Below are 25088 nucleotides of genomic sequence, written 5' to 3'. Positions count from 1 at the left end.
AGTCCCAGGGAAGAAAGCCAGGGGGGAAGCTGGAAAGAGGAAAGCTGCGGTAGAGGGAAGGCAGTGAGGGGAAGCAGAGAGATAGCTTGGCCCCTCTCTCCTGCTGGGGGACTGCAAGAAGGGGACAACTTATATGGTGGAAAGGTGTTGGGAGCACAGCCTGTAAGTAAAAGCACCAGGTGGGCACTGCACCTAAAGGTCTCTGTGTGACTTTCTCAGCCCAGCGAGGGCAGGAGCCAGGAGGGCCCTGCAGGGATGATGTTACACAAACCTTAAAGGTATGTGTCTAATGCTGTAAAGGAGCGGGAGCCAGTGGGAGAGACCCGAGAGAGGCGTCTAAGCTGGCAGGGTAACAAACTCTAAGGGTAACCGTCACTGGAGGTTTTTAGGAACAGGTTAGACCAGCCCTGACAGGCGTCTGTCTAGGTTTACTTGGTCCTGCCACAGAGCAGGGGGCTGGACTTGATGAGCTCTCGAGGTCCTGACCACCCGACATTGATGTGACTCTGTGTTCTTAGCAGCCATGTTGTGAATAAAGTGGAGAAGGGGTGAGCTCTGTTGTGTGTGTGAGGGAGCTGGGGGAGGGAGGGGGGACAGCATGGGAGGGAGAGAAAATTGCTTCTCTTTGGGACCTTAAAGTGAACGTAGGGAAAATTGGCATCAATATGAAAGATGCTTTATGCTGCCAGAGTAAACATTTTATATTTCGTACCCAGACCAGTGTGTGCACTAAAAACAAAACCCCCATCAAAACAAAACGCTCCCCAGCACACCCTATTCTGTTCTCCTCCAGGGATGGGATGGGATGAGATGAGAGAGGGAACAAATCTCATGTCACCGACAGGTGCTCATGTAGTGCAGCAATGAGGAGGGGAGAAAAATAGAATTTATATGGCAGCATCTGGAGACTTTTTGGGATCAGAGCCCCTTTCCCTGGGAGTTTTACAGATAGAGTTAAGTCCCTTCCCCGAAGAGCTTGCAGTCTGAATAGACACAAAACAGACCAGCAGCTGGGGCCTTTGCTAGAACATGCATGTGAAGAATGGGAATAGCTTTTTAGTGATGTGGTTGGTTGTGATTGGTTGCAGTCTTGCACAGGTGTGTTACTTACATAGTTAAGTTTGCAAAAAGAAAAGGAGTACTTGTGGCACCTTAGAGACTAACCAATTTATTTGAGCATGAGCTTTCGTGATGAAAGTGATGAAGTGAGCTGTAGCTCACGAAAGCTCATGCTCAAATAAATTGGTTAGTCTCTAAGGTGCCACAAGTACTCCTTTTCTTTTTGCGAATACAGACTAACACGGCTGTTCCTCTGAAACCTGTCATAGTTAAGTTTAATGCTGCAGCTGCAGTTTGGTCTGTTTTTACCCTTAATAGTTTTAGTTTCATTCTATTTATACGATGCGAAAGTTCCCCAATTTATTCTGTGCGACAGGCCCAGCTCTGTTTTAATTATCAACCGGAGAGCCAGGGGGCATAAATTTAGGGCTACGCACACCCCTCAATACACAGCAAGGGTCCCGCTAACGCCTGTGGCAGTCTGCAAGGTGATGAAGGGGAAATCTGTTCTTGATGAAATAACGGAATTCTGAGTTATGATCGTTTGTGTGGTTCCTTGTTCCAGCTGACTCACTCATGTGTGGGTGCCAGGCGGTTTATTCCCCCCACCACCCATGGAAAAATGATTAAAATTTTTTTCCCCATGTCGACAAGGCCTTTATCACAAGGCCATCCTCTGTCTCCGATAAGGCCTCAAGGGCATCAGCTGCTACCCTGGATGCAAGGAGGCTCTGTTCCCCCTAGTTAGCTCAGCTGTGCGGGAAGAAGGGATATTGGGTGCTGGGCTCTTTGGAAAATCCGACTCCCCGGGGTGAGTTCACTTTATTTGCAGCGGCAGCCCATTGCTGACTCCTTCAATTTGTGATCCACTTGCATCCTCAGCTGCTTTTCAGCAGTACAACCCCCGAACCAGCTATTCCCCAGTTTGTAGGTGTGCGTTTTATTTTTTTTTTTTCCTTCCCATGTACAGTACTTTGTGCTTGCTTGGTCTTGTTGAATTCAGACCAGTTCTCCTATTTGTTAAGGTCGTTTTGAATTCTCATCCAGCCCTCCAAAGTGCTTGTGATCTTCCCAGCGTGGTGTCAGCTGCAAATTTTACAAGCTCCTGAGACAGGACCCTGGTAGACGCCACTAGATCCATGTAGACTTTCCTGCCCTGAAGCTCGGTGAGATGGGTGGGTCTCCGAGCTCGGGCGACAACATTTACATGGCAATTTTTAGCACCATAGCACAAACACGAGTCTGTAGTCCCAGACTCAGACTTGCTGCCGTGGGTGTTGTTTTGCCGTGGAGACTCTGTGTGTTGCATCTGCCCATGGCCAGATGGGGTTTACAGCACATCATGAGAAAAGAGAAGGAAGAGAGTTTAAACTCCCCCCATACCCAGCGAGACTTTATGTACGAGTGGACACTTGAAGGCTGCCCGACTCCCCTGCAGCTTTGGGAGCGTGGCCCAGACCCGGGTGTGTGTTTGCAGCAGGCTAGCGTGTCTGGCTCAACAAGGCAGGGTGCTGGAGTCCCAAGCTGGTAGGGAAAACAGGCTCAGAGGTGAATTCAGCACATCAGGTGACAGTCCCAAGGGGGTCTCTGTGACCGAACCCATCACAAAACCTACCTTTAAGAAGGGGAAGAAAGAGGACCCAGGGAATTATAGATTGAAAATGCGGTCAACCCTTCCTCCCAGTCTGGCAGTGAACCAGTGAAAAGCACTCTGTGTGTACGGTCTTTCACCCAGTTGGGCACCCACCTTATAGCAATTTCATCTAGACCATGCTTCCCAAGCTTGCTTATGACAGTGTTTATGTGGGACTGTGTCAGAAGCCTTATTCTCATGCTCCCATGACTGGAAGTGGAAGTTAGCCAAATTCAGGCTGGAACATAAGGTGTATATTTTTAACAGGGAAGGGAATTAACCACTGGAACAACTCACACAGCGTCACAGTGGAATTATTTTGGGGACACGTCTCTGGCTTAGAGAGAAGAGACTCCAGTCTGTCTCCACCGTGAGTTTGTATCAGCTTAAACTTTGGAGGGGAGGAGGGGGGAGTTGCTCATTAAAGCCCAGTTCTGCAAACAGACTCACTCAAGTGAAGGAGCATGAGGCTCAAATTGTGGCAACAGTCGAGAGGCATGACAACAAGTCATGACAACAATATAGCAACCGGTGGACGAAACAGATGGGGCAAGTGCAACGAGCATGATTTAGATAGCCGGTGATCATCACAGCTTGTCCCTTGCCTAGTAACCGTGCCGCAGCTCTGAAATCTCTGTTGAGGGGACAGAGCTGGGGGCACAGAGTACCCCTGCCAGGAGGGGGGTTAGTGACGGTCATTGAGTATTTAGCCCTGTTTATTAGCCTGAGATGGAATTTGGGGGTTTGTTTGCCTGTTTGACTTTTGATCTTCTGTATGTTGCATCTGCCCACGGCCAGGTGGGGTTTATAGCACAAAATGAGACGAGAGAAGGAGGAGAGTTAAAGTCTCCCTGGGGATGGTGGGAGTTTGACTTACGAGTGGACACTTGAAGGCTGCCTGACTCCTCTCCCAAGCCAAGGTCAAGCAACCAGTCGGGAGGGGAGAGACGGGTCTGTGTCGGGGACGGACGGACAGGGGAAGGCATAAGAGAGGCTAAAAGCCAAAGAAACAGTGACCCTGGCCAAAACGCACCCTCTATCCTTACCCCGTACGAAAAGAAGTGGTGATGAAGCCCCCAGACTCCCGATCCTCCAAAACGGAACATGACCATCAATTGTCAGGGGTCAGACCGGGGGCAGACGCTACGGGTCTGATTAGGCGTGGTAAGAAAGAGGAGGGGGAACAGGAATTGCTCTGCTGGTGTGCGGATCTGTGATTGTGTTTGCTTGGGAACCCCAATAAACATCGTGCTTGCACTCGAGACTGTGGCCTTCGGCTTTTCGTCTGCGTGACCGGAGCCAAGGGAGGGCAAATGGCCAGGGGAAGTTGCAGGAAGGGCCTGCAGCGGGGGAGTAGAGGAAGGCGGCATCAGGAAGCCTGTGGGGCGGGGGCAGGCTATGGGGAGATCCAAGGAGCCCCTGCTGGGTGCCGTGAGGGCAGTCAGCACATGCTACCAAGTGCCACTCCCCTTAATAATGTCACAACACTGAAGGCCCAGAGGGGTTTGTTGTCACAGCCGGCTCGAGCCTAGTGATCCACGCTGCAGAACAGCTGCTGGCTCACCGGCTGAGTTCACTGGCCACACAGAGACGGGCAGAGCAGAGCGTTTGTGCCCGGTGACTTGCCCTAACTGGAGGTCCCTCAACCCCAGCGGGGCGGCTGGCTCTTGGTTACGGCACCGCTTCACTAGGGCTAGAGGTTTGGGGGTGTGCTCGGGAGCTGGCTCCGGAGCAACGCTCGAGTGGCACCCCCAGCTAACCCGGCGGCAAGGACAAGTCCCCAGAAGCAGAAGAAAAGCTGTCACAGCCTGGAGATTTTTATGGCTAGTAGCAAACATTGGTATTTACAGAGGGTGGTGTGTGCATTAACACATCCCAGCTGTGGTAAATGAAGGGGGATAGCTCCCTCTGATGGCCAGCCAGTGAGCTGTAAAATCCCTCTTGGTAGCTGTTTACTTGCTTTATCTGTAAAAGGTTAAAAAGTCCCCCAGGAAAAGAAAGTGGGCACCTGACCAAAAGAGACAGTGGGAAGGTAGAACTTTTTAAAATAGGGAAAGAAATTTTCCCTTTGTCTATTGTTCTCTGGGCTGGAGGGACAGAGCAGCCATGCTATAAGCAGCTTAAGCCAGGTATGATCATAAAGCATCAGATTGTGCCTAAAACTACTCATCTGAACTCCAAATGTGTAAGTAGATCAGCGTGTTTAGCTAGACGCGATCAGGGTTATTTCTTTTATTTCTTATTGCCTCGTAGACTCTGTGCTAACTTCAGATGCTTTTGTTTGCTTGTAACCTTTAAGCTGAACCCCCAAGAAAGCTAGCTGGGGTGCTTATTTTTTGTAATTGTTTCTTTTAAGATCTAGGAAAAAGCCTAAGTCCCAGATGTATTTTTGTCTTTTTGTTTTTAATAAAATTTACCTTTTTTAAGAACAGGACTGGGTTTTTGGTGTCAGCAGAGGTTTGTGCATGTTGTTTGATTAGCTGATAGCCACAGCTGATTTCCTTTGTTTTCTTTCTCAGCTCTTCCCCGGAGCGGGGTTGGGAGTGAAAGGGCATGAGGGTACCCCACAGGGAGGAATTCCCAAGTGCGCCTTCCTGGGTTCAAAGGGGGTTTTGTTGCATTTTGGTGGTGACAGCGTTGACCAAGCCAAGGTCAGAGAGAAGCTGTGACCTTGGGAGTTTAATACAAGTGTGGAGTGGCCAGTATTAATTTTTTAAAAATCCTTGTGGGCCCCATTTCTGCACTTTGCGTGACAGAGTGGGGATTCAGCCTTGACACCTGCCAAGACAAAACGCTCCAGGGCACTGGCAATTCACCCCCTGGGCAGAGGGCAATGGAGAATAAGCCACCCATGACAGATGTTCATCTCCGAGCCTGGGGCCACACACTGTGGTGCTGAAAAGAGCCACGTAGACGTTCCTGCCCTGAAGCTCGGTGAGAAGGGCGGGTCTCCGAGCCCGGGTGGCAACGTCTACATGGCAGTGTTTAGCGCCATAGCACAAACTCGAGTTTGTAGTCCCGGGCTCTGAGGCTCGCTGCCCTGTGTGCTGTTTTGCAGTGTAGACCTACCCTGGGTTATTATTGAGCGCCTGGAACCTGCCCACTTTGCAGCGATGATGCAGGCGAAATCATCTCGGAACTGTTAGCGATTATCTTCAAGAACTCATGGAAGGTGGGCAAACGTAGGCCCTATCTTTAAAAAGGGGAAGAAAGAGGACCCAGGGAATTATAGACCAGTCAGTCTAACTTTGATCCCTGCAAAGGGACTAGAACAAATGATTAAACAATCGGTTTGTAAACCCCTAGCCTAAAGGATAACAGGGTAATAAGTAAGCGTCAACATGGATTTGTCAAGAAAAAAATCATATTAACCCAACCTAATTTCCTTCTTTTAACAGGGTCACTGGCCTAGTGGAGAAGCAGGAGATGTGATATATCTTTATTTTAGTAAGGCCTTTGACCTAGTCCCACATGACATTCTCACAAGCAAACTGAGGACTGTGGTCTAGACGAAATTACTATAAGGTGGGTGCACCACTGGGTTGAAAGATTATACTCAGTAGTTATCAGTGGTTTGCTGTCCAGCTGAGAGGATGTATCTAGTAGGGTCTATCGGGGTCAGTTGTAAGTCAGGTGCTTTTCATTATTTACATTAATTACCTGGATAATGGAGTGGAGCGTACGCTTATAAACTGGGAGGCTGATACCAAGCTGGGAGGAGTTGCAAGCACTCTGGAGGACAAGATCAGAATTCAAAATGACCTTGATAAATTGGAGAATTGGTCTGAAATCAGCCAGATGAAATTCAATAAGGACAAGTGCAAAGTGCTACACGTAAGAAGGGGGAAAAAAATAAATGGACGACTATAAACTGGGGAATAACTGGCCAGGTGGTCGTAGTGGGGGAAAGGATCTGGGAGTTCTAGTGGATCAAAAAATTGAATGTGAGACAACAATGTGATGCAGCTTCAAAAAAGGCTTTCATATCATTCCGGGGTGCATGAACAAGAATGCTGTGTGGAAGACAGAGGAGATCATTGTCCAGCCCCCTTGGAGCTGATGAGACCTCATCTGGGGTACAGTGCCCAATTCTGGACCTTAAGAAAGATGTGGACAATTTAGAGAGACTTCACAGGAGAGCAACAAAAGTGATAAAAGGTTTAGAAAACCCGACTTATGGGGAAAGGATGAAAGAATTGGACATGTTTAGTTGTGAGAAGAGAAGACTGAGGGAGGACTTGATAGCAGCCTTCAAATATGTTAAGGGCTGTTCTAAAGAGGACTGTGATCAATTGTTCTTCATGTCCACTGATGGCAGGACAAGAAGTAACGGGCTGAATCTTCAGCAAGGGAGACTTAGGTTAGATATTAGGAAAAAATAGAACTCTAAGGGGAGTTAAGCTCTGGAACAGGCGTCCATGGGAGGTTGTGGAATCCCCATCACTGGGGTGTATAAGACCAGGCTGGACAAACACCTGTCAGGGACGGTCTAGGTTTACTGGGTCATGCTCAGCGCAGGGGGCTGGACTTGATGACCTGTGAGGTCCCTTCCCATCTGACATTTTTCAGATCCTATGATTTGATGAACTGGTTCTTTGAGGAGCTCAGGGGCAATTTGCCTCCTTGGATTTTTGCTTTTAAGCATTGTCAATCTGAAATATTTGTTGACTGAAAATGCGGTCAACCCCGGCTCTGCCTGCCATTCCACCCTGTCTCAGTAAATGCACACCACGTAACAATGGCTCCAAAGCTAAAAGCCTCCAAGGCCCATCGATGTTAAAGGCTCAGGTTCAATTAAAGGTCTCGCTTCGCCAATCCCACCTGAAAATGTGTGGGAGAAAGGAAACTAGGTCCAGGAAGGGAGAGTTAGGTAAAAGTTCTAGCATTTAGGAACTGTGATTGTAACCAAGGTCAAGTCAGCCACCCCTTCCTCATTAAACCAGCACAAGACTTTCAGCTGAACTGCCTCAGCTGATCTCCATCATGTGTCCTCTGGCGTCTCTCACTCGCAATCACCAGCTGTTACTTTACTAGTTGTATTCTTACTGTGGGGTCTAGAGGCCCTAACTGAGACCAGGACCCCATTGTGCTGGGCACAGAACAGACACACACTCAGAGGCAGGGAGCTTGCAAGTGAAATGCACCAGAAAGAAAGGGGCAGGTGGGGAAACTGAGTCACAGAGCAGGGCCTTGTCCAAGGTCATCTAGGAAAGCAGTGGCGTAGCTGCGAACAGAATTGAGCTCTCCTGAGTCCCAGCATGGTACCCTCACTACTTAGGGTGACCAGATGTCCCAATTTTGTAGGGACAGTCCTGATATTTGGGGCTTTTTCTTCTATAGGTTCCTATTACCCCCCCACCCTCTGTCCTGATTTTTCACGCTTGCTGTCTGGTCACCCTATCGCTACTAGACCATCCTGTCCCACAGGAGTCCATGGGTGTTGAACTAGATAGAAACAGGAAGGGGGCATCCTTTCTGCACCAGCCAGAAAGGAGGGAGAGCTGCGAAGGAGGCTGCTCAACCCAAGCCAGGGAGAGGAGGATGGGCCTTGCCTCTGCTTTTAGCACCCCCTTTCTTTAACCCCTGGAGTTCTGACAAGAAGAAGGGACAAGGGGAGATGGGGGGGTGGGGAGGTCAGCATAGGGATCAGAGCCCAGGCAGTGGGGGTGCAAGGCCTAAAGCCACCGGTGGGTCTCTCTTATTCAGGACTGCTCCAGGGATGTTAGTGCAAGTTAGAGCAGCCCCAGGGCTACTCTAATTTGCAGCAGCCTTGCAGAGTCATGCTCGCTCCTAGCCCTAGTTGCATCCCCAGCAGGCCTTTATGCTAGGGTCTGTGTAGGAGGGGGGGTCACAGGGCTTCTGATCAAGTCCAGTGGCATAAAGGGTTCAAGGGGGGTGGGGAGAGAATCCACCATACTGTCATGGCTCCTTGTCCTTCTGGAGGGGTGGTTTATACTTCCCCAAGTTCACATCTGACTCTCACAGTCAAACGCCTTCCGCAGGACTTGTCTACACAGGGAATGGACTGGAATAGCTCCCATGGGCTACGCTGTTCCGGGATAGCGCCCCTTGTTCCAGAAGTGGAGGAAGCTGAACCAGAACGAGGTGATCTTATTTCAGAATGAGAGCGCCCGCCCTGGGAGTTATTCCAGAATAGCTCTGGCGCTTTAACGTCTCTCTCTATCTTACTCTGGAATCACTTCTTCTCGTAGCCCAGCCCTCAGATGGGAGCCCAGCAGTGGCTGTCACGTTGATAATGCTTATCTGGGGATTGCAGGCTTTTCCCTGTTTGCTGCCTGCAGAGAAAGCCGCTCTAAATAAGCACTGTGGCTGGAGAGGCCATGCTGAGCTGCCCCAGGGAAGTCCCTGGCATGGAGCAGACAAAAGCAGAGCCAACAGAAGGAAGCTGAGGCTGGGGAAAGTCCGACTGCAGAAAACAGTACCTGTTTTCACTCAGGTTTCAGAGGAACAGCCGTGTTAGTCTGTATTCGCAAAAAGAAAAGGAGTACTTGTGGCACCTTAGAGACTAACCAATTTATTTGAGCATGAGCTTTCGTGAGATACAGCTCACTTCATCAGATGCATACCGTGGAAACTGCAGCAGACTTTATATACACACAGAGAATATGAAACAATACCTCCTCCCACCCCACTGTCCTGCTGGTAATAGCTTATCTAAAGTGATCAACAGGTGGGCCATTTCCAGCACAAATCCAGGTTTTCTCACCCTCCACCCCCCCCACACAAATTCACTCTCCTGCTGGTGCTAGCCCATCCAAAGTGACAACTCTTTACATAATCAAGTCGGGCTATTTCCTGCACAAATCCAGGTTTTCTCACATCCCCCCCACCCCCATACACACACAAACTCACTCTCCTGCTGGTAATAGCTCATCTAAACTGACCACTCTCCAAGTTTAAATCCAAGTTAAACCAGAACATCTGGGGGGGGAGGGGGTAGGAAAAAACAAGAGGAAACAGGCTACCTTGTGGACCTTGTACCATAAGTCATTATGCAAGGTAGCCTGTTTCCTCTTGTTTTTTCCTACCCCCCCCCCCCCAGATGTTCTGGTTTAACTTGGATTTAAACTTGGAGAGTGGTCAGTTTAGATGAGCTATTACCAGCAGGAGAGTGAGTTTGTGTGTGTATGGGGGTGGGGGGGATGTGAGAACCTGGATCTAGGCAGGAAATAGCCCGACTTGATTATGTAAAGAGTTGTCACTTTGGATGGGCTAGCACCAGCAGGAGAGTGAATTTGTGTGGTGGGGTGGAGGGTGAGAAAACCTGGATTTGTGCTGGAAATGGCCCACCTGTTGATCACTTTAGATAAGCTATTACCAGCAGGACAGTGGGGTGGGAGGGGGTATTGTTTCATATTCTCTGTGTGTATATAAAGTCTGCTGCAGTTTCCACGGTACACATCTGATGAAGTGAGCTGTAGCTCACGAAAGCTCATGCTCAAATAAATTGCTTAGTCTCTAAGGTGCCACAAGTCCTCCTTTTCTTTTTGTTTTCACTCACTCATGGGAACAGCGCTCCGGGGCCGAGATGGTTCCAACAGCAGGTGAAGCCACTAAACCGAGATTCGTTATCTTTCTGAAACACACACTCTCTTTACCACGTACCCGTTCTGGATGCCGGACGTGCTGCGAGGGAGGCTCTCTGGCCTGTGTTACGAATTATACCTGATAGGTCACGCACAAGGACTGCTACGAATTATACCTGATAGGTCCCGCACAGTTCGAGTCTAGGCTGAGGCACACAAACAAAGTCCACAACTGCAGAGTTCCCAAAGATACTAAGTTTATTACGCTCGAGCGTGGTGCCCCCCTTGCTAGTCAGGAGGGGACCCCGAATGCAGGTTATACAGAGATTATATACCTTTTAGCAAAGCATGTTACCCTCGCGCATCGGAAACCTTAGCCAATAGACAAACCTTCTTCTTATCTCCCACCTATCCCTGCTAGGTACATTCCTCGTGCTAAACTGTTACTTTAACTCCCCACCATGGCCCTGAAGCAATGCATCAGTAACTTTTCTTACCAGGATGGGAGGCCCACATCAAAAGGCCAGGAGGCAGGGAGTTAGGAACAAAGAACAGAAACCTGGAGTCGAAACAGGCTGGAGACCGGGGGCAAACCACGGCGCTAGCATCCTGTAGGAGCCACAAGGACACTAACTCGTGTGTACCCGTGTCCATGGTACCTGCTCCGTCAGCGCACCAGGGTCCTGTCCCCTAGATCAGCGTAAATCACCCCTCCTCTGGCGTCTGCTTTGTAGGCATTGATACAAACAAGTGATGTGTGACGCCCCGGACGTTGCTAGTTACCACCCTTGTCCTTGCACCTTCCAGTTCCACCAAAACATCCTTATGTTATTCTGTCCTCCCCTCCTTGTCGTAGGAGGGGTCGGTGTGTTCCTGCACCATCTCTTGGGAATGTGCTGACGTAGTCTCTTGAGAGAGCTGTGTGTTTTTGTCTCAGGTCAGGATATGCTTGCTTGGTGTTAGCTAAAACTTATCTTGCCAAGGTCAGGCCTGCTTTGGTTCACACTGTTCGTTATGCCAAGGGCTCCAGCCAGGCCCATGCTAATCAGAACAAAAAACCACAGCAATGCTTTAGTCTAGTGCCTGGAGCAGCAGAGTGGGTGACAGAAGACCTGGGTTCTAATCCTGGTTCTGCCACTAAACTGTGGTGTGACTCTGAGCAAGTCCCCTCTCTGCACGATTTCCCCTCCCGCCCTTTGTCTGTTTAGATTGGAAGCTCTTTGGGTCAGGGACTGTGTCTGCACAAATGGGCAGGAACTCTCTCTCTCTCGCTGTGTGTCTGGGCAGCGCCCTGCACAACGGGGCTCCAGTCTTGGTTGGTGTCCCGTGCCACTTCTGTAAGAGAAGTAGCTAATAATATTAACCATAAGTCCATTGGCACATGGGAGATTCTCAGAAGCTACGGCGATGAGAGAGAACCTGTAGCACTAAGGGCTGGAATGAGGGAGACAGTCAAGAACCATCTGCATTCCCAGGTGTTTGTGCAAAGTCTCGCTCGCCCTTCCCAGCAGCCTGCACCACTGAAGCCAAGGTGGAAAGGAAATGCCGCGTGTCCCCTGAGCTAAAGGCCTGGTGCCAGAGGGGGTCACATTCTTTAATGCCTTAAAAGTAGCCATCTGGTTGTTGTAAGTGAAGGTTGGGAATTTGGTGGCCCAGAGTCCAGTGGCTGGAGCAGGAGAATCTGCAGTTCTGGGGATGGGGACTGATAACTCAGCAGCGCTGGCCCATTGCTCTTACTTACTAAACCCTTGTGTGGGGAGCCCTGTGCTCCTCATTACATTAAGGGCCCCTTTATCAGCCAGGAGATCTCTCTGATCAGCGGAGTGTGTCCTGAACCCCACTAAACTGTTTGTTAACATAAAGACTTTCCTCATTGTCTATGAGCTGGGTTTAAAGTGGGGACAGTTAGCACCGCAACATAGAACATGAGGTGGCAGCAGTAGTAGGCTGTTATCCGCTGTGTGAATGGACCAGTAGAGGGGTACAAGAGACTCCCTTTGCAATGCATTACACTGAATGTATTGAAAAAGCAGGTTATTATCTCAGCCTGGGGGAGCAGGGGTGATAATGAACAAGCAATTCAACCCATGACAAAAATCGCGAACGCGATCCGTGAACGTGTAAACGGGAGCAGGGGAAGGCGGGTGATTTAACCTCTGTGTATGGCACTGGTGAGGCTGATACTGGACCAGTGATTCCACTTCTTGTGCCCACATTTTAAAAAGGATGTTGAAAAATCAGAGAGGGGCGGAGAAGAGCCACTAACATGATTGCCGGCTAGAGAAAAGGCCCCACAGTGAGAGATTTAAGGAGGTCCGTCTGGTTAGTTTCTTAAACAGAAGATTGAGAGGTTTCAGAGGAACAGCCGTGTTAGTCTGTATTCGCAAAAAGAAAAGGAGTACTTGTGGCACCTTCATCAGATGAAGTGAGCTGTAGCTCACGAAAGCTCATGCTCAAATAAACTGGTTAGTCTCTAAGGTGCCACAAGTACTCCTTTTCTTTTTGAGAAGATTGAGAGGTGACTTGGACCTGCCCTGGGAGGAAATACCGGGTGCTAAATGGCTCTTTAAACTAACAGAGACAGGCAGGACAAGGCCCAATTTCTGCAAGCTGAAGCCAGACAAATTCAAATGAGAAATAACGCCCAGGTTTTCTAACCGTGAGAGTGTTTAACCCTGGGACCAAATTCCCTAGGGAAGCGCTGGATTCGCCTCTTCTTAATGTCTTTGGGCTAGTGCTGTCAAGCGATTACCAAAAAAAAAAAAAAGTAATCATGATTAATTGCGCTGTTAATAACAGAATACCATTTATTTAAATATTTTTGAATGTTTTCTACATTTTCAAATATATTGATTTCAAGTACAACACAGAATACGAAGTGTACAGTGCTCACCTTATATTTATTTTTGATTACAAATATTTGCACTGTAGAAAAACCTAAAGAAATAGTATTTTTCAGTTCACCCAATACAAGTACTGTAGTGCAATCTATTTGTCATGAAAGTTGAACTTTACAAATGTAGAATTACGTATAAAAAATATCTGCATTCAAAAATAAAACAGTGTAAAACTTTAGAGCCTACGAGTCCACTCAGTCCTGCTTCTTGTTCAGCCAGTCACTCAGACAAACAAGTTTGGTTGCAGTTTGCAGAAGATAATCAGAACTGGAAGGGACCGCGAGAGGTCGTCTAGTCCAGTCCCCTGCACTCATGGCAGGACTAAGTATTATCTAGACCATCCCTGTCAGGTGTTTGTCTAACCTGCTCTTAAAAATATGCAATAATGGAGATTCCACAACCTCCCTATGCAATTTATTCCAGTGCTTAACCACCCTGACAGTTAGGAAGTTTTTCCTAATGTACAAGCTAAAAGGCCCTTGCTGCAATTTAAGCCCATTGCTTCTTCATAGAATCATAGACTATCAGGGTTGGAAGGGACCTCAGGAGGTCATCTAGTCCAATCCCCTGCTCAAAGCAGGACCAATCCCCAACTAAATCATCCCAGCCAGGGCTTTGTCAAGCCTGACCTTGAAAACCTCAAAGGAAGGAGATTCCACCACCTCCCTAGGTAACGCTTTCCAGTGCTTCACCACCCTCCTGGTGAAAAAGTTTTTCCTAATATCCAACCTAAACCTCCCCCGCTGCAACTTGAGACCATTACTCCTTGTTCTGTCATCTGCTACCACTGAGAACAGTCTAGATCCATCCTCTTTGGAACCCCCTTTCAGGTAGTTGAAAGCAGCTACCAAATCCCCCCTCATTCTTCTCTTCTGCAGACTAAACAATCCCAGTTCCTTCAGTCTCTCCTGATAAGTCATGTGTTGCAGACCCCTAATCATTTTTGTTGCCCTCCGCTGGACGCTTTCCAATTTTTCCACATCCTTCTTGTAGTGCAGGGATCCAAAACTGGACACAGTACTCCAGATGAGGCCTCACCAATGTTGAATAGAGGGAAACGATCATGTCCCTCGATCTGCTGGCAATGCCCCTACTTATACAGCCCAAAATGCTGTTAGGCTTCTTGGCAACAAGGGCACACTGTTGACGCATATCCAGCTTCTCGTCCACTGTAACCCCTACGTCCTTTTCTGCAGAACTGCTGCCGAGCCATTCGGTCCCTAGTCTGTAGAGGTGCCTGGGATTCTTCCGTCCTAAGTGCAGGACTCTGCACTTGTCCTTGTTGAACCTCATCAGATTTCTTTTGGCCCAATGCTCTAATTTGTCTAGGTCCCTCTGTATCCTATCCCTACCCTCCAGCGTATCTACCTCTCCTCCCAGTTTAGTGTCATCTACAAACTTGCTGAGGGTGCAGTCCACGCCATCATTACACTGTTGACTCTTGTCCTATCTTCAGAGGTTAAGAAGAATAATTTTTCTCGCTCCTCCTTGTAACAACCTTTTATGTACTTGAAAACTGTTATCATGTCCCCTCTCAGTCGTCTCTTCTCCAGACTAAACAAACCCAGTTTTTTTCAGTCTTCCCTCATAGGTCATGTTTTCTAGAACTTTAATCATTTTTATTGCTCTTCTCTGGACATTCTCCAATTTGTCCACATCTCTCTTGAAATGTGGCACCCAGAACTGGACGCAATACTCCAGTTGAGCCTAATCAGCACAGAGTAGAGTGGAAGAATTACTTCTCTTGTCTCGCTTACAACATTCCTGCTAATACATCCCAGAATGATATATTTGCTTATTTTGCAAAAACATTACACTGTTGACTCATATTTAGCTTGTGATCCACTGTGACCCCCAGGTCCCTTTCCACAGTACTCCTTTCTAGGCAGTTGTGATGTTGCATGCTATATGATTTTATGAAAATATGATAATGAGTGTGAATATAATGTAACTGGAATATGCTTCCTGCAAAAACTCTCTTGTAAGGTATCATTACAAAGCTTATAATCTACTGAGTGTGGTCATCCTGTTTGTATGTATGTATTATTCTTGTATCCGAAACTAGAAATATGAAATATAACTTGGAGGCCCTATTGTAATTATTCAAAGCGTGGGCCATTAATGTTGGTTTTGGAATCTTGATGGCTCCCATCAACCAGGACAATTGACTGTGGATGGCTCTGTTGGCTTGCAGGCCTTCCTGTGAATCAGGCCAGGAGGAATGTAAGCTTGGGGTCTTACAGTGACCTGTGATCATGTCACCTGAACTAGAATCCATCTTTAACCTGGTGCTTTTCCATTTAGACGAGGGGTGGGTTATTTGCTCCATTATCTTTCCGGGTACAGAAGTATAAGCTGACTGGTCTGTAATTCCACAGGTTGTCCTTATGTAAGGGGACTGTTGCCCCCTTACTGACATTCAGTGGGGATGTTTTGGTTGCTAGCTCCCAGTACTAAAAGGGGAAGGGTGTATGGGAAACCAGGACCCTGAGACTGATAGTCCCCAGGAACAATGGGGAGAGGCCAATGCTCCTGGTCAGCCTGAATGACAGGGCGAGCAGGCTAATCAGGGAGTCAAGAGGCCAGGGAGGTCCCCTCCTCCGTATGAGCTGGATTTGCCTTGGTCAGACAGAGTGGGGCCGAGCTAAGGAGAAAGCAGGAGCCCAAGCTGAGCTGGGGAGCAGAGCTGGGCCAGATCCAGGGGGACCAGAGAAGCAGCCCAGAGAGAGCAGACCCTGTCCTGGGAGCAGAGCTGCAGACCCAAAGCCAGAGGCACAGCCCAGGGAGAGCAGACTTGCCCTGGGAGCAGAGCTGCAGCACCCAGAGCCAGAGGGGCCAGAGAAGCAGCCCAGGGAGCTGGATGCAGATCAGCAGAGACCAAGTGGTGGAGCTGGGGCTGGAGCAGTCCGGAGCTGGGCGCGGTGAGCAGCTGCGGTGAGCGAGGGGGACCCTGGGCAGCGGGCCCAGCACAGGGAGACACCTCAGCCAAGGGGCTCTGCAGGCCAGGCTTGGATCGTAATCCCGACAGGGCAGGGGCGACAGTGGGAAGAAGGGTCCTTCCACTTAGAGCCTGAGAGCCTGTGGCCACCACCAGAGCAAGTGTCCAACCCGCAGCATCCCTGCAGCACAGCCAGGGCCTGAGAAGGAGGTCTGGGACTTACAAGGAACAGACTGTGAACTGCCCTGACGTTCCAGAGACCCTGTTTGTGATGTTCCCTGCCACAGAGCGGGGTGATGTGTTTCCTTGAACCTTTCCCATTTTTCCTTATTCTTTTTAAAATTAATTGTTGATTAAATAACTTGCATTTGCTTTAACTTGTATGTAATGGTCAGTGGGTCAGAGAAGTGCCCAGTGCAGAGAGAGTACCCCGGAGTGGGGACACCCTAGTCCCTGTCCTAGGTGACCACAGCAGGGTTGGGGGTCAAGCTCCCCCCCCAGGAATCCTGGGCCCACCCTTGTTGGGGTGACGAGGATTCTGCCAGACAGGAGGGTGGAAGGGGAGTCCTCAAGGGCAGGGAGGCCTCTGGGTAAAGGAAGTAGGAGCGAGGACTCGGATCCTTTCGCTAGCCCACTTCACCGGGGTCGTGCGGAAGCCAGGAAAGTTCCCCACAATAGTGGGACTATTCCCCCGCTTACACTTATTTCCCTTTTTATAGATGGGCACTGTATTTGCCCTTTTCCACTCTTCTGGAATGTCTCCCGTCTTCCATGACTTTTCAGAAATAATTGCTAATGGCTCAGAAAGCTCCTCAGTCAGCTCTTGGAGTATTCTAGGACGCATTTCATCAGGCCCTGGTGACTTAGAATCATAGAATCATAGAATATCAGGGTTGGAAGGGACCCCAGAAGGTCATCTAGTCCAACCCCCTGCTCGAAGCAGGACCAATTCCCAGTTAAATCATCCCAGCCAGGGCTTTGTCAAGCCTGACCTTAAAAACCTCTAAGGAAGGAGATTCTACCACCTCCCTAGGTAACGCATTCCAGTGTTTCACCACCCTCTTAGTGAAAAAGTTTTTCCTAATATCCAATCTAAACCTCCCCCACTGCAGCTTGAGACCATTACTCCTCGTTCTGTCATCTGCTACCATTGAGAACAGTCTAGAGCCATCCTCTTTGGAACCCCCTTTCAGGTAGTTGAAAGCAGCTATCAAATCCCCCCTCATTGTTCTCTTCTGCAGGCTAAACAATCCCAGCTCCCTCAGCCTCTCCTCATAACTCATGTGTTCCAGACCCCTAATCATTTTTGTTGCCCTTCGCTGGACTCTCTCCAATTTATCCACATCCTTCTTGAAGTGTGGGGCCCAAAACTGGACACAGTACTCCAGATGAGGCCTCACCAATGTCGAATAGAGGGGAACGATCACGTCCCTCGATCTGCTCGCTATGCCCCTACTTATACATCCCAAAATGCCATTGGCCTTCTTGGCAACAAGGGCACACTGCTGACTCATATCCAGCTTCTCGTCCACTGTCACCCCTAGGTCCTTTTCCGCAGAACTGCTGCCTAGCCATTCGGTCCCTAGTCTGTAGCTGTGCATTGGGTTCTTCCGTCCTAAGTGCAGGACCCTGCACTTATCCTTATTGAACCTCATCAGATTTCTTTTGGCCCAATCCTCCAATTTGTCTAGGTCCTTCTGTATCCTATCTCTCCCCTCCAGCGTATCTACCACTCCTCCCAGTTTAGTATTGAAGACATGAAGACTTGAAGACATGCTGCCCGCTTCTTGTTTACAATGTCACCTGAAAGTGAGAACAGGCATTCACATGGCACGGTTGTAGCTGCTGTCGCAAGATATTTACTTGTCAGATGAGCTAAAGATTCATATGTCCCTTCCTGCTTCGACCACCCTGATGACGGGTTCTGCTTGATAACGATCCAAAGCAGAGCAGACTGACACGTCCTCATCTGAGTCAGATGCCAGCCGCAGAAGGTTGATTTTCTTTTTTGATAGTTCAGGTTCTGTAGTTTCTGCTTCTGAGTGGTGCTCTTTTAAGACTTCTGAAAGAGAGCTTCTTAAACTTTGGGTCGAGTGCTGTAGCTTTCTTTAGAAATCTCACATTGGTATGGTTTTTGCATTTTGTCAAACCTGCAGTGAAAGTGTTCTTAACATGACCACGTGCTGGGTCGTCATCCGAGATTGCTAGGGCTTGAAATATAGGGCAGAATGCAGGTAAAACAGAGCAGGAGACCTACAATTCTCCCCAAAGGAGTTGAGTCACAAATTTAATTAACACATTATTTTTTTAACGAGCGTCATCAGCATGGAAGCATGTCCTCTGGAATGGAGGCCGAAGCATGAAGGGGCATATGAATATTTAGCATATCTGGCACGTAAATACCTTGCAAGGCCAGCTACAAAAGTGCCATGCGAATGCCTGTTATCAGTTTCATCACAAATAAGAAGCAGGCAGCAGAAAAGGACCTGGGGATTACAGTGGATGAGAAGCGGGATAGGAGTCAGTGGTGTGCCCTCGTTGTCAAGAAAGCTAACGGCATATTGGGCTGTATTAGTAGGAGCCTTGCCAGCGGATCGAGGGACGTGATTATTCCCCTCTATTCGGCACTGGTGAGGCCACATCTGGAGTATTGGATCAAGTTTGGGCCCCCCACTGCAGAAAGGATGTGGACAAATTGGAGAGTCCAGCGGAGGGCAATGAAAATGATCAGGGGGCTGGAACACATGACTTATGAGGAGAGGCCGAGGGAGCTGGGATTGTTTAGTCTGCAGAAGAGAGGAGTGAGGGGGGATTTGATAGTAGCCTTCAACTACCTGAAGGGGGGGGGGGGGTTCCAAAAGGGATGGAGCGAGGCTGTTCTCCGTGGTGGCAGATGACAGAACAAGGAGTAATGGTCTCAAGTTGCAGTGGGGGAGGTCTAGGTTGGATATTAGGAAACATTATTTCACTAGTTTCAGAGTAGCAGCCGTGTTAGTCTGTATTCGCAAAAAGAAAAGGAGGACTTGTGGCACCTTAGAGACTAACCAATTTATTTGAGCATAAGCTTTCGTGAGCTACAGCTCACTTCATCATAGAATCGTAGAATATCAGGGTTGGAAGGGACCTCAGGAGGTCATCTAGTCCAACCCCCTGCTCAAAGCAGGACCAATCCCCAACTAAATCATCCCAGCCAGGGCTTTCAATGTTTGTTTATTGATTCTAGAGATTTAGGTTAGTATTTCTTGGATTTCAAGACATTTTAATTTTAAAAAAAACCACATATGTGCTAAAACAGTTCTTAGCAGATCTAATATTGTAACCTTATTTGTATTTTATCTGGAAAGTGTCTTTATTTATCAGGAAACATGAGTCTTGAACAGTAGTCTACAGGACCCCTACAAGCTAGGCAATTCCAACCTGCCACCCAGTGACCTGCTGCCAGAACAGCAGCTGAATTCTGACAGAGGACTCCAGTCCTGGAATCTGATTGGTGGAACATTAGGGGATCCTGATTGGTCCCCAGCTTCTATTTAACCCAAGCACAGGAACAGGAAGTTGTCCATGCAGATTAGGACTGCAGACCCTGCAACCTGGTCGTCCTCCTCTCCTAGTAACCTCACCCTGCCTGACATCTGAGTCTGGGTTTTGCCCTCTGACCTGTCTTGGACTCTGACCTCCTGGTATCTGACCCAGTCTGATTCCTGCTCTCACCACTAGGTCAGACCACCCATGCCCAGTCATGACACTATTATTTGGCTATATTATCTGTTCAGGTTTCTTCTCCTAATAGTTCACAGTCGTACGCTATATTATACATATAAAACTTTTACAACCTCAAATGCAAATAGAACAAGAAAAGCATAATCCATTTTTACATTAATATGGAACAGTTTCTTAAGGTGGCAAATACATAGCTAATTTTACATCTCAAACTGGAGCATATAAAGTCCATAGGGACTCCTATTGTACCTTTATTGATCATCATCTAGACACCCTTTTTGGGATTAGATCCTCCTTTCCTACCAGTTGTTCAAGTGCACCCAGACTTCCTCTTTTCCTTCTCATGTGAGAATTTACAATCTCCACAGGGAAGCACCATAGACTGCAATGCCTACTTTCAAGATCATGGAAATTACAATGCCTGTGGGTTTCCATGTTAAGTTCCTAAATACTGCACGGTAGCATAAAGAACCTATAATGTTCACAGGAAAATACCCTACAAAACCAAAACTTAAATAACTAAAGATTTATTAATTCCAAACAGTAAAGCTAGACCTACGTACAAGCGACGATAAATATGTAAAACGTATTTAGCCCAAGCCACTTTTGAATTATGAGCAGTTAAAGTTAGAACTATTTTAAAAATGTGAAAAACAAATAATATTTCAAAGACTCATAACTTACAAATGGCTTATTCAACTATCCTCAAAGTTTCTCCAAAAATTCTCAACAGACCTATGACTTACTATACAAAATTTCAGGCTGAAAAAAGTTTTTCTTAATATTTTATGGTCTAATTCTCCACTGCATTACACCAGTTTTATGCCAGAGTAACTTAATTGAGTAGCTCCTGAGTAAAACTGGTATAATGCAGTGGAGATTCAATCTAGCCCCGATATAGGATAGCGGTTGTAAAAACTGAGGTTAAAATGGAAAATGTTTTACAACTTTAACAATGGTATCCTTACTGTAGCCCCATAGTATTTTAAACCACAGAAAGGTCAGACCACAATGGACAGGAAACGTATGTACAGGAAACAGCACAATATTTTTAGAAAACATTTTAATACTGACAATTTAATTATTACAGCACATCGGGAGCTAGTACTCCTTTTCTTTTTACTATTTCACTAGGAGGTCTCGTCCAACCCTAATCTTCTACGATTACCTCCCATAAATGTAAACAAACTTATTTGTCTTAACGATTGGCTGAACAATAAGTAGGACTTGTAAGCTCTCAAGTTTGATGTTGTTTTATTTTTGAGTGCGGTTATGTAACAAAATATAATCTACATTTGTAAGTTGCACTTTCACGATAAAGAGATTGCATTACAGTACTTGCATGAGGTGAATTGAAAAATGCCATTTCTTTTGTTTATCCTTTTTACAGTGCAATTATTTGTAATCAAAAATAATAATATAAAGTGAGCACTGTACCCTTTGTATTCTGCCTTGTAATAGAAATCAATATATTTGCAAATGTAGAAAAACATCCAAAATATTTAATAAATTTCAATTGGTATTCTGTTGTTTAACAGCGGAATTAATTGCGATTAAGTTTTTTAATCGTGATTAAGTTTTTTTTTTTTTAATTAATCGTGTGAGTTAACTGCAATTGATCGACAGCCCTATTTCAGGACTTAAAATCTGTGAAGGAGGGGTGGGGACTGTTTGGGTATTTGAGGATATTAAGGCCGGGGGAAGCCACGTGGGTCTTACGTGGTGACGGATGCACTGAAAACACCTAGTTGGCACAGTGAGAGGTTGGACCGGGCATTGTCTGTTGCATTTGGCATGTTCTGACGGCTTTAAAGGAGAAGTGCATAATTAAAATAACCCACCCTGAGTGACCGTCTCTGTTCCTTCCTGGTAGGTGGAGACACAGCAGTCTCGGTGCTGATTGTCCAGAAAATGGCCGAAGAGAGCGCCGAAGTGACAAGCGATACCAGTAAATAAGAAATACTTTGGTCTTAATCAAAAGGGAGCCTGTGGTGTGACTGGCAGAGGGACAAAAATATGGTGGCTGGGTTACCTCCTCATTTTTATGGGGGATAAAGACAGGATACAAGGAGTTTTTGTTGCTCTTTGGTTCATGCTTGTTTTTTTTGTTGGCAATTTGGGTCTTTTCCACCCTGAAGGACTCTGGCCAACAGGGGATCTGGTGTAGTAAAAGGCTTGAAATCTGGAATACTGTGTGCACCCCATCTCGGAAAGGATATTGTAGACTAGAGGGGTTCAGAGAGAGGTGACGAGAAGGATCAAGGGCCTGGGAAACCTCTCCTGTGACGAGAGCTTGAAAAGACTGAGGCCGTTACCTTGGAGAGGAGACGGGTACAAGGGACAGGATAATGGATGGGCTAGAGAAGGTAGATCCGTGTCAAGCACAAAGCACAAAGGAATGGAACGGAAAGGTGAGAACTTCAAAACGGATCAGAGGAAACAATTTTTCACGCACTGGGTAATTAGGCGGTGGAACTCACTGCGAGGTGACATCAACCGATGATGTTAAGGCCAAGAACTTAGCAAGAATTCCAAGAGGGTTTGCACATTTCTGTGGAGAACAGGAAGAGCCCGAGTTGTTATAATGCTAACAAAAATGTTGGCAGAGATATTATCCTCTTGCCAGCCACTAGAGGGGGACATAGCACACAATTTGTCAAATGCGTTACCATGCTCTCTGATCTGCTTGGAGCCCCTCAATCAGGCTAAGGCCGGGCTGTGTGGGGTGAGGATAGCAAGATCTGGGGACTGCCAGTCACTCTGGGATGCGCGAGGGGAGGGGAAGCAGTGATGGATGCATTCAAAAGGCCTGGACTTCATACACAGCACTGGGCCCTGCGTGGAGGGGACTGTATGATCTGACCTTAAATGACAGTTTCTTTTGCTTTCTGGTAGGTAGAGGAGCGAATGTCTCAATGCTGCACGGACCAGTGGCAGAAAGGAGAAGAGATGTAGGTAAAAAATTATATTATTTATTAGGTATAATACGGTAACACCTAGAGACAGCAGCTGAGCCCCATTGTGCACTGCACAGACCCACAGGGGGAGAGCGTCCCTGCCCCAGCTGAGATCAGGGCACCGTTGTGCCAGGCACTGGGTAAATAACACTTCTTTATTCACTTGTTCCACACCGTTCATGGTTTTATAGACTTCTGTCCTATCTAGGGAGGTGGTGGAATCCTATCTATCTATCTAGGGAGGTGGTGGAATCTCCTTCCTTAGTTATTTTTAAGGTCAGGCTTGACCAAGTCCTGGCTGGGATGATTTAGTTGGGGATTGGTCCTGCTTTGAGCAGGGGATTGGACTAGATGACCTCCTGAGGTCCCTTCCAACCCTGATATTCTATGATTCTATGATCCTACCCCCCCTTTTAGTCGTCTCTTTTCTAAGATGAACAGCCCTAATCTTTGTAGTCTCTCCTTGTATGGTTTCAGAGTAGCAGCCATGTTAGTCTGTACCCGCAAAAAGAACAGGAGGACTTTTGGCACCTTAGAGACGAACACATTTATTTGAGCATCACCTTTCATGGTCTACAGCCCACTTCATCTCCTTGTATGGAAGCTGTTCCATGCCCTTGATCATCGTCAGCTAGATTTATCCACTCACGGAAGCACTTAGCAAAACAGGACCGTTTTCACACACCGGCAGCATGTGCTGTTGATATATGTTTGCTGCCTGCCTTCATCTGCTTTCGTGTCTTTTCATTTATTTTTTTTTTATTTTGCAGATTTCAGCCTAAAATGCATTAAAGATAAACGGATCCCAATTACCGTTACTGTCGTCATCACAGCTTTGATCATCACCATAATTGCGCTGGCGGGTGAGTGAAGGGTCATTCCTAACCCTGCCGATTCTCATTCCCTTGTCACGTATTCTTCATTCACCGCTTGTCCGAGCCCCAAGGTCACAGGGCCCACTTGCGTTTCCCACCCTGTCGTTGCCCTGGTCTGACACCTCCGTGGAAGCACATGCCCCTTTTCAGAGGGGAAATCTCTCTCCAGACCCTTTTCCCCCAAAGAGGAAGGGCCTAGATTCCCAGCACCCGCAACCCCACCCAGAGCCATCAGGAATGGCAATTGCTGAGCGCCTCTGGGAAAATCAAGCTCTGGGCCGCACTCAGCTCCATAGAACCCCCCCACGGACGATGAGAGTAGCCCCTCAGTTTTTGTGGCTGCTTCGCTCGCCTGCGTGGAAAGCCTCAGCGAGCGTGTGTGACAGGCCGGCCTTTGGGCCCAGCCACAGAGAACATGAGCTGTTATAGCCCCGCCTAGGGGCTCTCGGCTCCCACATTACGGGTCTCGCTCTTAGCTGTGAAGGGCCCCAGTTCTAGCCCTGGTGTGGCAGCCATCACAGGTGTGCACTGAGGAGGGTACGTCAAGGGGGAGTCCATGAAATGCACCCACCCTTCCCATTTTTCACCTCTTGCCTGACAGAATGGGTCCAACCCTGACGGTGCCGGAAGTTAAGATGGCGGATGGGCCCATTTGGATGCCAGGGTACAGTGTGTCATGATGCCATCATAGCTCCCACCCTGTCCTCCCCAGCCAACCCATGCAAATGGTGGCCGTACATACAGGATGGGGGGTTCTGTCCGGGGAAGCAGGGACTTTGACAAAGGTTTGGGGGTGATGGGGAATAATCAGCTGAACACGAGCTCCCGGTGGGTCAGAGGAGCTAATGTAACCCTGGGATGTATAACCAGGGGAATCTCGAGTAGGAGAAGACGGGTTATTTTACCTCTGGATTTGGCCCTTGTGCGACCGCTGCTGGAATCCTGTGTCCAGTTCCGGTGCCCACAATTCAAGAAGGATGTTGATAAATTGGAGAAGGGTCAGAGTTGAGCCACAAGAAGGATTAAAACCTGCTTTATAGTGATAGACTCAAAGAGCTCCATCTATTTACAGGAGAAGGTTAAAGGGCGACTTGATCCCAGGCTATAAATACCTACTTGGGGAACAAATATTTAACAATGGGCTCTTCAGTCTAACACGATCCAACGGCTAGAAGTTGAAGCTGGACAAATTCAGACTGGGAATAAGGCATCAGCTGTTAACAGAGAGCGTTATTCACCATCGGAACGATTTACCAAGGGGCGCGGTGGATTCTCCATCACTGACAGTTTTTAAACCACAGTGGGACGTTGCTGTAAGAGCTCTGCTCGAGGGATTATTTTGGGGGCAGTTCTAAGACCTTTGTGATGCAGGAGGTCAGACAAGAAGATCACAACGGTCCCTTCTGGTCTCGGGATCTATGCAAAACGACAACCCAGGCCTGAGACGTGTGGGGCTTAGTGC

The 25088-nt window shown here is 47.8% G+C and overlaps 2 protein-coding genes across 15 annotated transcripts in view; one reads left to right on the top strand and one right to left on the bottom strand.

Annotated features, from left to right (window-relative positions):
• The window catches only part of LOC125629577 (killer cell lectin-like receptor subfamily B member 1B allele C), a 58479-nt gene extending 47455 nt beyond the window's left edge, over nt 1–11024 (bottom strand). For both annotated transcript variants that reach the window (XM_048834936.2, XM_075119590.1), the window contains exon 1: nt 10737–11024. In XM_048834936.2, coding sequence (XP_048690893.2) covers nt 10737–10893 — 157 coding nt within the window. In that variant the 5' untranslated portion in view covers nt 10894–11024. The remainder of the gene's footprint in view (nt 1–10736) is intronic.
• Nucleotides 1–25088, top strand: part of LOC125629579 (C-type lectin domain family 2 member B) — a 52180-nt gene that overhangs the window by 14988 nt on the left and 12104 nt on the right. For 5 of the 13 annotated variants that reach the window (XM_075119595.1, XM_048834939.2, XM_048834940.2 and 2 more), the window contains 5 exons: nt 6091–6217; nt 8695–8797; nt 21668–21742; nt 22690–22749; nt 23522–23614. In XM_075119595.1, the coding sequence (XP_074975696.1) occupies nt 8713–8797; nt 21668–21742; nt 22690–22749; nt 23522–23614 (313 nt within the window). In that variant the 5' untranslated portion in view covers nt 6091–6217; nt 8695–8712. Of the gene's footprint in view, nt 1–186; nt 279–4126; nt 4878–5750; nt 5865–6090; nt 6218–8694; nt 8798–15823; nt 16058–21667; nt 21743–22689; nt 22750–23521; nt 23615–25088 lie in introns of those variants that run through there. The other 8 variants (XM_075119596.1, XM_048834950.2, XM_048834947.2 and 5 more) reach the window with 7 other exon arrangements.

This window comes from Caretta caretta, chromosome 14 (genome assembly GCF_965140235.1).
Source record: "Caretta caretta isolate rCarCar2 chromosome 14, rCarCar1.hap1, whole genome shotgun sequence".
NCBI lineage: Eukaryota > Metazoa > Chordata > Testudines > Cheloniidae > Caretta > Caretta caretta.
The sequence above is the reverse complement of the archived record's forward strand: the minus strand, read 5'-3'. Positions and strand labels throughout refer to the sequence as shown.